The sequence below is a fragment of the Oncorhynchus kisutch genome, linkage group LG11 (genome assembly GCF_002021735.2).
Source record: "Oncorhynchus kisutch isolate 150728-3 linkage group LG11, Okis_V2, whole genome shotgun sequence".
Taxonomy (NCBI): Eukaryota; Metazoa; Chordata; class Actinopteri; order Salmoniformes; family Salmonidae; genus Oncorhynchus; species Oncorhynchus kisutch.
In genome coordinates, this window is record NC_034184.2 from 22,340,909 (window position 1) to 22,355,242 (window position 14,334).

General features: G+C 41.8%; 1 protein-coding gene across 1 annotated transcript in view; it reads right to left on the reverse strand.

Annotated features, from left to right (window-relative positions):
• LOC109899868 (elongation of very long chain fatty acids protein 5-like) overlaps positions 1 to 13,982 on the reverse strand; it is a 17,316-nt gene extending 3,334 nt beyond the window's left edge. Inside the window, exons 1-5 of the mRNA XM_020495478.2 lie at positions 13,742 to 13,982; positions 12,604 to 12,668; positions 12,003 to 12,190; positions 2,664 to 2,741; positions 1,307 to 1,478 (exon numbers count right to left, since the gene is read on the reverse strand). Of these exons, the coding sequence (XP_020351067.2) occupies positions 1,307 to 1,478; positions 2,664 to 2,741; positions 12,003 to 12,190; positions 12,604 to 12,661 (496 nt within the window). The 5' untranslated portion in view covers positions 12,662 to 12,668; positions 13,742 to 13,982. The remainder of the gene's footprint in view (positions 1 to 1,306; positions 1,479 to 2,663; positions 2,742 to 12,002; positions 12,191 to 12,603; positions 12,669 to 13,741) is intronic.
• Between the last annotated feature and the right edge of the window lie 352 nt (positions 13,983 to 14,334).

Below are 14,334 nucleotides of genomic sequence, written 5' to 3' on the forward strand. Positions count from 1 at the left end.
CCTGGCCGTGCTGCTGCTCCAGTTTCAACTGTTCTGCCTTATTATTATTGGACCATGCTGGTCATTTATGAACATTTGCACATCTTGGCCATGTTCTGTTATAATCTCCACCCGGCACAGCCAGAAGAGGTCTGGCCACCCCACATAGCCTGGTTCCTCTCTAGGTTTCTTCCTAGGTTTTGGCCTTTCTAGGGAGTTTTTCCTAGCCACCGTGCTTCTACACCTGCATTGCTTGCTGTTTGGGGTTTTAGGCTGGGTTTCTATACAGCACTTTGAGATATCAGCTGATGTACGAAGGGCTATATAAATACATTTGATTTGATTTGATTTAGTGATGGTGCCGGGTTTCCTCCAGACGTGATGCTTGGCATTCAGGCCAAAAAGTTCAATATTGGTTTCATCAGACCAGAGAATCTTGTTTCTCATGGTCTGAGAGTCTTTAGGTGTCTTTTGGCAAACTCCAAGCAGGCTGTTATGTGCCTTTTACTGAGGAGTGGCTTCTGTCTGGCCACCCTACCATAAAGGCCTGATTGATGGAGTGCTGCTGAGATGCTTGTCCTTCTGGAAGGTTCTCCTATCTCTACAGAGGAACTCTGGAGCTCTGTCAGTTACCATTGGGTTCTTGGTCACCTCCCTGACCAAGGCCCTTCTCCCCCGATTCCTCAGTTTGGCCGGGCGGACAGCTCTAGGAAGAGTGGTTCCAAACTTCTTCCATTTAAGAATGATGGAGGCCACTATGTTCTTGGGGACCTTCAATGCTGCAGAAATGTTTTTCGTACCCTTGCCCAGATCTGTGCCTTCAACCTCATGGCTTTGTTTTTGCTCTGACATTCATTGTCAACTGTGGGAACTTATATGGACAGGTGTGTGCCTTTCCAAATCATGTCCAATCAATTGAATTTACCACAGGTGGACTCCAATCAAGTTGTAGAAACATCTCAAGGATGATCAATGGAAACAGGATGCAAAGGAGCTCAATTTGCAAACATTTCTATAAAACATGTTCTTTTTTTTATTAAGGGGTATTTTGTGTAGATTGATAAGGATATATATATATTTTTTTAAATCCATTGTAGAATAAGCCTGTAATGTAACAAAATGTGGAAAAAGTCAAGGGGTCTGAATGCACTGTATATACTGTATATATGCTACTTGTCCAAGCCTATTTCAGGAATTGTGTAGAAAAGGTTCACCTGAAGCTCAGTGGATTTGACTTTAGTGGTTCTGAATGATTCATTGTGTAAACTGGACTTGCTTATTCCACTGTGTTGAGGATAGAAGGGGAATATTGTGATAGAACACTCACAGTGACCACAGGGCACCCAGTTCATGACGAACCACCAGATGTTGAGCATGCTAGCATGGTGGTAGATGTGCAGAAACGTGATCTGATGGTTGTTCTTCCGTAGGATGAAGAAGAAGGTATCCATAAACTCTATGAGCTTGGAGAAGTAGTACCACCACAGCACATTTATGATCTGCAATGAGAGAAAAAGCGAAGAATAAGAGTCAAGCTTTCAGCCAATACAATACTTTTTCTAGTCGTTCACTTTCCTGCAAGGATATACTCAATACTCATACATTGCCAGATTTGTATTTCACCCTATGAGGAATGGCCGGTGAAAATCATTTGACCAGTTGTGTTGAGGGACAAAAAATTGTCATCTGTACTGAAATAATCCTGAAATCTCTATTAAGGACACAAATAAAAAATATGATCATCCACTGCTGTGACGGCAGGGACACTTTTACAAGTTTTAATCACTGTAGAACAGGGATCTTAAACTTTATCAGTTCGAGACCCAAATGAGAAATTGACCGTCCTCCCGTGACCCAAATCGTCCTCCAACAACCCAAATTAAGAAGAAATAGTGTGTGATTATATATGTATTCTCATAAATCACAACCCACTTCCCATAAACTCAGGGCCCACTTTGGGTCCCGACCCATAGTTTAAGAAACCCTGCTGTAGAACTGCAATCCAATCACACATTTCACTACTGATGACAGCAGCACAGATTAAATAGATGGGAAGCCACAGGGTCAGACAGCCAACTGGGCAAAAACTGGTTGAATCAACTTTGTCTCCATGTAATTTCAACCAAAAAAATCTATGTGATAATGTTGAATCACTGTGGAAAACTGAATGGATTTGCAAAAAGTCATCAACGTAAGGGCTTTTCATATTTTTTTCACCCAACTTTTGATCTAAATCCAATGACATGGTGACATTTGTTGGTGATTTCAAACTGAATTTGCGTTAGTTGACAACCAAAAGTAAATCAAAACTAGACGAACTGATGTCTGTGCCCAGTTGGTTATCTGTTAGAATTTGCAGGTACTGGCTGAGGTAAAATGTACCAGTAGAATTGGAAGCTACCAGGACAAGAAAATATCAATAAAAGTAGCTCAGTACATATTGATCTGGTAATTAGTTTGTCTTTGAAGTTTGTTGTCAAGCTATTATTTGCATCTCTGGTAGTGAGCCAAAGGGTATGGAAATATCACGAAGAGAATGAACGAAAGGGTGAAGTCAAGCTGGTGCCTGGTGACAATGCATTTCTCACCTCACATACTATACACATTTTGAATCTAACAGATTGTTCACATTATATAGAATGTAATATAAAACAGAGGGGTTACATAGAATGAGACTGCTTTACCTTGGTATCGGTTTCTCCTGCACTGTGTGTGTCTTGGCAAAATAAGTTATAATCCCCGTGCCACACAGCAGACACCATCTGGGGACAGAGAACAAGGTGATTTAGAAAAACCTAGATCGTCATGTCTTTGGCAACTTCACACAGCTTGAATCACATTAATACCTCACTGCCCTTGTATTGTAATATCACATTTATTTCATTGTTGTATTGCAAGTGTCAAAAGATTTTTTTTTAAACAAAAAAAAAACACTTGCGACATCAATTTGCTTTCTCCCATACAAAATCTGATAGTAAACCTGTTAGAATTTACATTGGAATTTAGGATGCTAGCTTCGCATACTTGCTGCAGGCGTGGACAGTGGGCAATATTATATCCGTGAGTCATTTTGTGTCTCCTCCTCTCCATTTTAGTCTCATTTACCAGAGAGAATATCAGTACCCTTTTTGTTGCCACTGCAACATTGTGACTGCATTGTTTATTGTTGTTGAGCAGACCAGTGATTCCACAGTTACTAAATGGAGGCCTTGTTCACACATTTCATCTCATTTGGGATGGATGGAAATGGCTCTGCCTTTATCCACCACTGCCTTGAATAACTGACAAAAACAAAGGGTTAAATGTAACGAGTTTAAAGTCCAGATTCAGGTTCAGCTTAAAGTGTATTATTTTAGCTGTATTATGTCCTCAAACTTCAAGCACTACTCAGGGACAGAATTACCCCCCCTTTTTATGTTGTACTGAATAAAACATTTTCTGAAGAACATTAATCTTTCCCACAGGATTTTAGTGCATTTGAATCGAGACAGGACCCAGTCCAGAACAGGACGGTAAAAAAGCAGGGCAAAGCAGAGAGCTAATTATGTTGATGACTTCGAGGCATACAGTGATATTATCCGATGATTGCGGCACCAGGAGAGTGACTGCCCTGTATGTGCCCATGGGGATGAAAGTAGAATAAGGACAGGCCTGTGATTGGCAAATGTTGTGCTCCACTACTCAACTGGGTAATCTCGTACATGCAGAGGACACATCAAATAACACAAAAGTCTCAACACAGACACTAATCACTTCAACAATGACATTGTTATGCCTGCTGTTGTTTTAAATGTAATGCTGCATGCCCACTTTTACTATGTTAGCAAAACGATTATTCACAACAATATACTGCAGACTAGGATATTTTTCCTTGACTAATAATACACCATTTATCAGTACTACACTAATACTAAATCTTCTTTATTCTTACTATGTGATTCAAAACGAAGGATATATGGGGTAAATGTCCATATACAGTACCAGTCAAAAGTTTGGACACCTGCTCATTCAAGCATTTTTCTTTGTTTTTACTATTTTCTACATTCACTAATGGTGAAGACATCACAAATATGAACACAAATGGAATAATGTAGTAATCAAAAAAAGTGTTAAACAAATGTTATTTTTATACTTTAGATTCATAGGGCGGCGCACAATTGGCCCAGTGTCATCCGGGTTTGGCCAGGGACGGCCGTCATTGTAAATAACAATTTGTTCTTAACTGACTTGCCTGTTAAATAAAATGTTAAATTCTTCAAAGTAGCCACCCTTTTCCTTGATGACAGCTTTGCACACTCTTGGCACTCTCTCAACCAGCTTCACCTGGAAGGCTATTCCAACAGTCTTGAGGGAGTTCCCACATATATTGAGCACTTGTTGTCTGCTTTTCCTTCACTCTGCGGTCAAACTCATCCCAAACCATCTCAATTGGGTTGAGGTCGGGTGATTGTGGAGGCCAGGTCCTCTGATGGAGCACTGCATCACTCTCCGTCTTGGTCAAATAGCCACTACACAGACTGGAGGTGTTGGGTCATTGTCCTGCTGAAAAACAAATGATAGTGGGACTAAGTGCAAATCAGATGGGATGGCATATCACTGCAGAATGCTGTGGTAGCCATGCTGGCTAAGTGTGCCTTGGATTCGAAATAAATCACTGAGTGTCACCAGAAAATCACCCCCACACCATCACACCTCCTCCATGCTTCACGGTGGAAACCACACACGTGGAGATCATCCATTCACCTACTCTGCGTCTCACAAAGACAAGTCGGTTGGAACCAAAAATCTCAAATTTGTACTCAGACAAAAGGACAGATTTCCACCAGTCTAATGTCCATTGCTTGTGTTTCTTGTCCCAAGCAAGTCTCCTTAGTATTGTTGTCCTTTAGTAATGGTTTCTTTGCAGCAATTCTACCACGAAGGCCTGATTCACGCAGTCTCCTCTGAATGGTGTTGAGATGAGTCTGTTACTTGAACTCTGGGAAGCATTTATTTGGGTTGCAATTTCTGAGGCTGGTAACTCTAATGAACTTATCCTCTGCAGCAGATATAACTGGGTCTTCCTTTCCTGTGGCGGTCCTCATGAGAGCCAGTTTCATCATAGCGCTTGGTGGTTTTTGCGACTGCACTTGAAGAAACTTAAAGTAATGATGGACTGTTGTTGCTCTTTGCTTATTGCTTATTTGAGCAGTTCTTGCCATAATATGGATTTGGTCTTTTACCAGATAGGGCTATCTTCTGTATACCCTCCTACCTTGTCACAACACAACTGATTGGCTCAAACGCATTAAGAAGGAAAGGAATTCCACAAATGAACTTTTAACAAGGCACACCAGTTAATTGAAACGCATTCTAGGTGACTGCCTCATGAAGCTGGTTGAGAGAATTCCAAGAGTGTGCAAAGCTGTCATCAAGGCAAAGGGTGGCTACTTTGAAGAATCTCAAATATGTTTTGATTTGTTTAACACATGATTCAATGTGTTATTTCATAGTTTTGATGTCTTCACTATTATTCTCCCTTTATGTGTATTCAGACCTTGATGTTAAGCATGATGATGGCATTCTAATTACCCGCTATTCGTTTGGGGTGGAGATCGATTTCATGAAGTTTTTTTCACCATTATTTAACCAGGTAGGCCAGCTGAGAACAAGCTTTCATTTACAACTGCGACCTGGCCAAGATAGAGCAAAGCAGTGCGACACAAAGAACACAGAAGGAGTGTTGTATGGCATTGAAGCTCATCTGGAGGTTTGTTAACACAGTGTCCAAAGAAGGGACAGAAGTGTTCAGAATGGTGTCGTCTGTGTAGAAGTGGATCAGAGAATCACCAGCAGCAAGAGCGACATCAATGATATTTTTCAGAGAAAAGAATCAGCCCGAGAATTGATCCCTGTGGCTCCCCCATAGAGACTGCTAAAGGTCCGGACAACAGGCCCTCCGATTTGACACACTGAACTCTGTCTGAGAAGTAGTTGGTGAACCAGTCGAGGCAGTCATTTGAGAAGCCAATGCTATTGAGTCTGCAGATAAGGATACGGTGATTGACAGAGTCGAAAGCCTTGGCCAGATCGATGAAGACGGCTGCACAGTACCGTCTTCTATCGATGGCGGTTATGATATCGTTTAGGACCATGAGTGTGGCTGAGGTACACTCATGACCAGCTCGGAAACCAGATTTGCATAGCGGAGAAGGTACGGTGGGATTCGAAATGGTCGGTGATCTGTTTGTTAACTTGGCTTTCGAATACCTTAGAAAAGCAGGGTAGGATAGATATAGGTCTGTAACAGTTTGGGTTTCGAGTGTCACCCCCTTTGAAGAGGGGGATAACCGCGGCAGCTTTCCAATCTTTAGGGATCTCAGACGATACGAAAGAGAGGTTGAACAGGCTAGTAATAGGGGTTGCAACAATTGCGGCAGATAATTTTAGAAAGAGAGGGTCCAGATTGTCTAGCCCAGCTGATTTATAGGGGTCCAGATTTTACAGCTCTTTCAGAACATCAGCTATCTGATGGATTGGGATGAAGGAGAAATGGGGGAGGCTTGGGCAAGTTGCTGTTGGGGGTGTAGAGCTGTTGACCAGTGTAGCGGTAGCCAGGTGGAAAGCATGATCAGCCGAAATTCTTGATTTATCGGTGGTGACAGTGTTTCCTAGCCTCAGTGCAGTGTGCAGCTGGGAGGAGGTGCTCTTATTCTCCATGGACTTTACAGTGTCCCAGAACTTTTTGGAGTTTGTGCTACAGGATGCAAATTTCTGTTTGAAAAAGCTAGCCTTTGCTTTCCTAACTACATTTGTATATTTGTTCCTAACTTCCCTGGAGTGTCTGGAGTGAACCAAGGGCTATATCTGTTCTTAGTTATGCATTTTTTTAATGGGGCGTGCTTGTTTAAGATGGTGAGGAAAGCACTTTTAAAGAGCAACAATCCTTACAGGATACCCAGGCCAGGTCGTTTAGAACGGCCTGTTCGCTTAAGTGCTTTAGGGAGCGTTTGACAGTGATGAGGGGTGGTCGTTTGACCGCGGACCCATTATGGACGCAGGCAATGAGTGATCGCTGAGATCCTGGTAGAAGACAGCAGAGATGTATTTAGAGGGCAGGTTGTTCAGGATGATGTCGATGAGGGTGCCCGTGTTTACGGATTTAGGGTTGTACCTGGTAGGTTCCATGATCATTTGTGTGTGATTGAGGGCATCTCGCTTAGATTGTAGGATGGCCGAGTTTAGGTCATCTAACAGTACGAACTCTGAATGATAAACGGGGGACAATTAATTCACATATGGTGTGCAGGGCACAGCTTGGGGCTGAGGGGGGTCTACAACAAGTGGCAACAGTGAGAGACTTATTTCTGGAAAGATGGATTTTTAAAAGTAGTAGCTCAAACTTTTTTGGGCACAGACCTCGATAGCATGACAGAACTCTGCAGGCTAACTCCACCCCCTTTGACAGTTCTATCTTGGTGGAAAATGTTTTAGTTGAGGATGGAAATTTCAGCATTTTTGGTGGCCTTCCTAAGCCAGGATTCAGACACGGCTAGGACATCAGTGTTGGCGCAGTGTGCTAAAGCAGTGAATAAAACTTAGGGAAGAGGCTTCTGATGTCAACATGCATGAAACCACGGCTTTTACGGTTACAGAAGTCAACAAATGATAGCGCCTGGGGGATAGGAATGGAACTGGGGGCTACAGGGCCTGGCTTAACCTCTACATCACCTGAGGAACAGAGGAGGAGTAGGATAAGGCTAAAGGCTATAATAAATGGTTGTCTAGTGCGTTGGGGACAGGGAATAAAAGGAGCATATTTCTGGGCGTGGTAGAATAGATTCAAGGCGTAATGTACAGACAAGGGTATGGTAGAATGTGAGTACAGTGGAGGTAAAACTAGGCGTTGAGTGACGATGAGAGAGGTTTCATCTCTGGAGGGACAAGTGTGTGGTGGAGGTGTGTCTACAGATTTGCAGTATTATGTCCTTGACTTAATTCCCGAATTAAGTCCACTACCTTTACAATCAAAGAAACCACGATTAAGGTCCAGCAACCTGTCGGTTCCAAGTGGAAAAAGCATGTACTTTATTTCTCCCGAAAGGAATAACACCATTCTTCATGCACTGTAATTTACATTTTGATACGAGTAGGTAAATTAGTAATCCATTTGGATAAGGGAATTGAAAATCAAATCTTTTTTTTTATGACATTAACATTCATTGACACTAATTAAATTGTTCTGGAGCTGAGTGCAGACCAACCCATAACAGTTTGAACCCGACGCATGGCGCAATACTTTGCCATGTCATCACACAGATCAATGGTTAGTGCAGGCAATAGACGAGAGTATAGCCTACTATTGTATACTATTTTTTCTATTATAATTCTATGTCAAATCAAATGTTATTTTTCACGTGCCCGAATACAACTGGTGCAGACTTTACAGTGAAACGTTTGCTTACGAGCCTTTCCCAACAACGCAGAGTTTAAAAATAAAAATAGTAACACAAGAAGAATAAATCTACACAAGAATGGAGCTTTCAACAGGGAGTACCAGATCAATGTGCAGAGGTATGAGGTATTTGAAGTAGATGCTGTATGTACATGAAGGAAGGGTAAAGTGACTAGGCATCAAGATAGATAATAATAAGAGTAAAATAAAGAACTGAGTAGCAGCAGCAAATTATGAGTGTAAAAGTGCATGTGTGTGTAATGTGTATGTATGTGTGTTTTTGGTGTGTCTGTGCATGTTATGTGTGTGTGTGTATGTGAATGTGTGTGGGTGAATTACCATGGGTAATTACCATGGGTTGAAAATCTGAATGTGGCCATTTTCAGAATGAATCGAACCAATTCTCTTTTTTCGTGTGTAAAGGCTCTCCAAATGCATTTTTTATGATTCATAAATACTTTCCTAACCCTAAATAATCTACAAGATCAGAATATTTTAAATCTACCAATTGTTTCTGAAACTGAGACAAATATGCATACATTTAGATGGCTTTCTCTCATTGTTGCCTAATATTCTGAACCCGTTCTCTCTATATATTCTAGTGAGTCTTTTGACAAAATTGTAAAAAGGTACACCGTAATTTAAAGGAATAACTTAAGATAAATGTACTGAAAACCCTATTGAATGAAAACTCCACAACAAAATCTGTTGGCCAGCAAGTTGGAGGGTTTTCAGCGGTTTAATAAAATGTATTCACAGCGTGCAAGGTAGCCACACCTGCAGAATGAGTTACGGGACTGAATAAGGTAAGTCTGAAAACCAAAAATACTGAGAAAGCATAAGAAATGCATGTGTAGGAAAGGTGTGCGTAGGAAAGGCGCACATTTCCTAAGTCTGAATCAGCCCCTTGGTTGTTTGCTATTCAGTATGGTTATTTTTAAAAACATCACATTGTGAAAATGCTATTTCTAAGTGCCAGGTGACAACAACAAGCAACGACTTAGTATTTTCAAAAAAAATGTTGTGGTATCCAATTGGTAGCTACAGTGCGTCCTCCGAAACACAACCCAACCAAGCCGCACTGCTTTTTGGCATGATGCCCACTTAACCTAGAAGCCAGCTAAACATATGAGGAAACACTGTGCCCTTGGCGACCGTGTCAGCGTGCACCGCGCCCGTCCCACCAATGGGGCAAGGACATCCCTGCTGGCCAAACCCTCCCCTACAAACCCTCCCCTACAATTGTGCGCCGCCCCATGGGTCTCCCGGTCGCAGCCGGCTGTGACAGAGCCTGGACTCGAACCCAGAATCTCTAGTGGCATAGCTAGCACTGCGATGCAGTGTCTTAGACCACTGCGCCACACGGGACGCCTAACTACTTCGGATTTAAATTGGGTGGCATTGATTTCAGAGGACTAAAAGCAGGGGTAATGTCAGAATCAGCTAGTTTAATTATTTACACAGCATGGGCACAGCCAATCTTTTTATGCAATCAAATCAAATCAAATCAAATTTATTTATATAGCCCTTCGTACATCAGCTGATATCTCAAAGTGCTGTACAGAAACCCAGCCTAAAACCCCAAACAGCAAGCAATGCAGGTGGAGAAGCACAGTGGCTAGGAAAAACTCCCTAGAAAGGCCAATACCTAGGAAGAAACCTAGAGAGGAACCAGGCTATGTGGGGTGGCCAGTCCTCTTCTGGCTGTGCCGGGTGGAGATTATAACAGAACATGGTCAAGATGTTCAATGTTCATAAATGACCAGCATGGTCGAATAATAATAAGGCAGAACAGTTGAAACTAGAGCAGCAGCACAGTCAGGTGGAAGTTGAAACTGGAGCAGCAGCATGGCCAGGTAGACTGGGGACAGCAAGGAGTCATCATGTCAGGTAGTCCTGGGGCATGGTCCTAGGGCTCAGGTCAGTTGAAACTGGAACAGCAATGCAAACCAAACTGGGCCAATTTGCCCACGGTGGTATGAACGGAAAATACTTTAGACTTACAGGTGGAGAACAGACTTTGTCCCTCATTTGTATAACTACAGTGCATTCGGAAAGTATTCAGACCCATGTACTTTTTCCACATTTTGTTAGGTTACATCCTTATTCTAACATTTGTTAAATAGTTCCCCCCCCACTCTCAGGCCAAAGAGTTCAATCTTGGTTTCATCAGACCAGAGAATCTTGTTTCTCATGGTCTGAGAGTCTTTAGGTGCCTTTTGGCAAACTCCAAGTGGGCTGTCGTGTGCATTTTACTGAGGAGTGGCTTGCTTCTGGCCACTTTACCATAAAGGCCTGATTGGTGGAGTTCTGCAGAGATGATTGTCTTTCTGGAAGTTTCTCCCATCTCCACAGAATAACTCTGGAGCTCTGTCAGAGGGACCATCTGGAGGAAACCTGGCACCATCCCAAGGTGAAGCATGGTGGTGGCAGCATCATGATGTGGGGATGTTTTTCAGCATCTGGGAGACTAGTCAGGATCAAGGCAAAGATGAACGGAGCAAAGTACAGACAGATCCTTGATGAAAACCTGCTCCATAGCGCTCAGGACCTCAGGACCTCAGACTGGCACAAAGGTTCACCTTCCAACAGGAAGGCACACAGCCAAGACAAGGCAGGAGTGGCTTCGGGACAGGTCTCTGAATGTACTTGAGTGGCCCAACCAGAGCCCGTATTTAAACCCAATCTAACATCTCTGGAAAGATCTGAAAATAACTGTGCAGCGACGCTCCCCATGCGACCTGACAGACCTTGAGGATTTGCAGAGAATAATAGAAGAAACTCCCCAAATGCATGTGTGCCAAGCTTGTAGCGTCATACCCAAGAAAAGGTTGTAATCGCAGCCAAAGGTGCTTCAACAAAGTACTGACTAAAGGGTCTGAATACTTATGTAAATGTGATATTTCTGTTTTTTATATTTGTTAATTTGCTAAAATTTTACATTTAAAAAACTGTTTTTGCTTTGTCATTATGGGGTATTGTGTGTGTAGATTGATGGGGGGGGACTATTTAATCAATTTTAGAATAAGGCTGTAACATAAAACAAAATGTGGAACAATTCAAAGGGTCTAAATACACTGTATATCATGACATTTCGAGGCTGATTACAATACAGAAAGTATTGGCGATAATGCTATCAACTACTAGCATAGACATCCACAGAGGATACAGACAGTTTATCAGTACATCATGTCAACCATTTCAGAATTAGAAGTTACAACTTCAACTTTCTAATAATAGCAGCAGGTTTTCAGAAACAATTGAGGGCTGTGTTGATGTTGGGTGAGAGATTTGTTTGTGTTAACAATGATCCTGTCAGAGACCAGCTGTGCCCCACTCACTCCCCCACAAGCATTGTCTTCTGGGGTGGCTTCAGTGCAAGACACCATTTTTGTCTAATCAGAATCACAATTTCCCTAATCCTCACAGAATCCTTCAACAAAATTAGCCAAATAAAACAATCATTTAGACACGCCTACCAGTCACCCGATCCTCTCACTTCCCCTTATCCGCCTGCAGTGTTGCATTGCAATGATACCAACACCTCCTTCGGATGTCTATCAGTTCAGATCAGGAGTAGCCTGCCTACCTCATAGAACATATAGAAGGACAAGATCGTGAGGCCCAGATTGTAGACCAAGAGGAGACCCCGGCAAGACACCGGCTGTCTGTGTCTCATGTACTTGGGCCCCATCCATACGATCAGCAGGTACATGACTGTTAGTGCAAAGGTTGGAGGGTAGTTGTCCAGAAGCAGCCATCCCTGTACCCGCTCATCTGAAATACATGGACAGAACAACCTGATCTAACAGTGTAAGATGCTCCTTCTTTTCTGCACGCTATTCCCATATTTACTGTATTTCCTTTCCAGTGAGATAGAGCATAGAGAGTAGTTACATTGCAGGACAGGCATATTGGTTGAAGGGGGTAAAAGGATACAATACAGTTTGAGTGAGAATTGGCTGTGACTACAAAGCATGTTTGTTTAACTCCAGGAAAGGTTGCGCTAGAATCATGAAGGTGCAAAAAGACTTGGTGTATTCCACTGCATGTATTAACACACAATGCAAACATTTCGTGAGGAGATATAGTGTCATAATTAATTGTATGTTAAAAATTAAGCATTTATTCATATGATAATTCCTAAACTGTAATTTAAAATTGCGTAATGAAACAGTAATAACACTTACCTCTGGGACCCATCCATGAGTCTATGTACATGTTTAGTTTATAATTAAAAGTCTCCATTTCTGACCTAAATAGACAGATGAAAGAGGAGAGAGTACCAAGTCACACATTGCAGCTCATCACCAGAGCCATAGTTATACATTCTGAAAGACCTGAAATGTATGGTAAACTACCACTTTGGTATAAATAAAATACCATATTCAAGCAGCCCTGCTGGAATGTGACTGAGTAAATCAGCTTAACTGTGTTGACAAAATATGTTTATCTTAAATTACACACAGCAGCTTACGGGAAATCAAAGCTTGGTTCATTGTACCAGAGGTACGATCATTTGGCACAACCAACTTTGGACTGAAAGAACACGCAACGATGCCAATCTGTCTGCTTTCTGCTTAGGCAAACTATAAAGTCCATTTCAGAAGGTTAAGATTTAAGCGATAGTCCGACTACGGGCCCAATGCAATTGGCAGTCAATGTCACAAAAGTGTAATGCATTGCCATTCATAAGAAGATAACGTCAAGTTCATCAAAGGCTATCGATAATTTATGGGTCAATAGAGGTTAATAATGACCTCTCTTCATTGTAAGTGATACGTGTAGTTATTACTGACTTGTCTCCAAATGTTGTCATTTAATCTAAACAGCACCTAAACATCTTGTATAAAGTTCGCTAATAAAATCAAAGCAAAAAGTAAATAAAACAGAGAGCATCATAGCCTAATAGCGCATTAACTTATTATAGCAGGAAAGTTGGATAGCCTATGTATGCTGCGCTGGATCAGGATGTAGTTTACCATAACCTCACTACTGTTTAAATGTAGCCGTGTAGCCAAAGCCTGTATTACTATTACAAATGTTGTCGTTAACAAAAAGTACAATTTTGTCTAAATCAGCTGCCCAAATCCGGACACATATTGCAAATAACAATCGCAATCGTTCGCAACAGAGGCCACCGACGAATCATCAATTGTTTTACATAGCCTAGCTAGAGGACCTAGTTGGCGAGACATGAACTATGAAACCGCTTCTTAAATTATATTATTAAATGTATCAATTATGCAAATATTGTTAGCATATCCACAATTCAATGAAAACGAAGACCATCTTATTCCAAACCACATTCCAGCTCATAAAACGTACCCCTGGAAGATGAGTAGCCTTGGCTGACGGGTCCCTAAACACAAGTGTGGAGCCTCGTCAGTCAGTGAAACAGCGGGTGAAACACAGGGCGCGTCGAGCAGATCACTTTTGTCAGGTCAACGCCTTGTGTGTGTGTTGCATTGTGGGAATAAAACATTTCCGATTTCCGACTACAGATGACGACTGCATGAACTTTACAAAAACCATGTGATCAAAGGTCATGAAGTTATGACTTCAGTCGACTGCACATTTCTGCAGTTGCTCTTCACCACTTTATCATGCAGTCATCACCTGCATTATGGGAGGCTCTATTGTCAACCAATCATTAGGGTGTTCTTTTTTGACCCATGCAAGACTTGACTGAAACAGGAACTAACTTTGCCGCAATTCATGCATAGAGTGGATATGTACAATTGAATATGACATTTGACGCTCAATTAAATTCCAATGGATGTATTGTCATGGGAAACAAGTTTACATTGCCAAAGCAAGTGGAATAGATAATAAACAAAAGTGAAATAAACTATCTGAAATCAACAGTAAACATTACACTCACAAAAGTGTCAAAAGCATAGAGACATGTCAAATGTTAT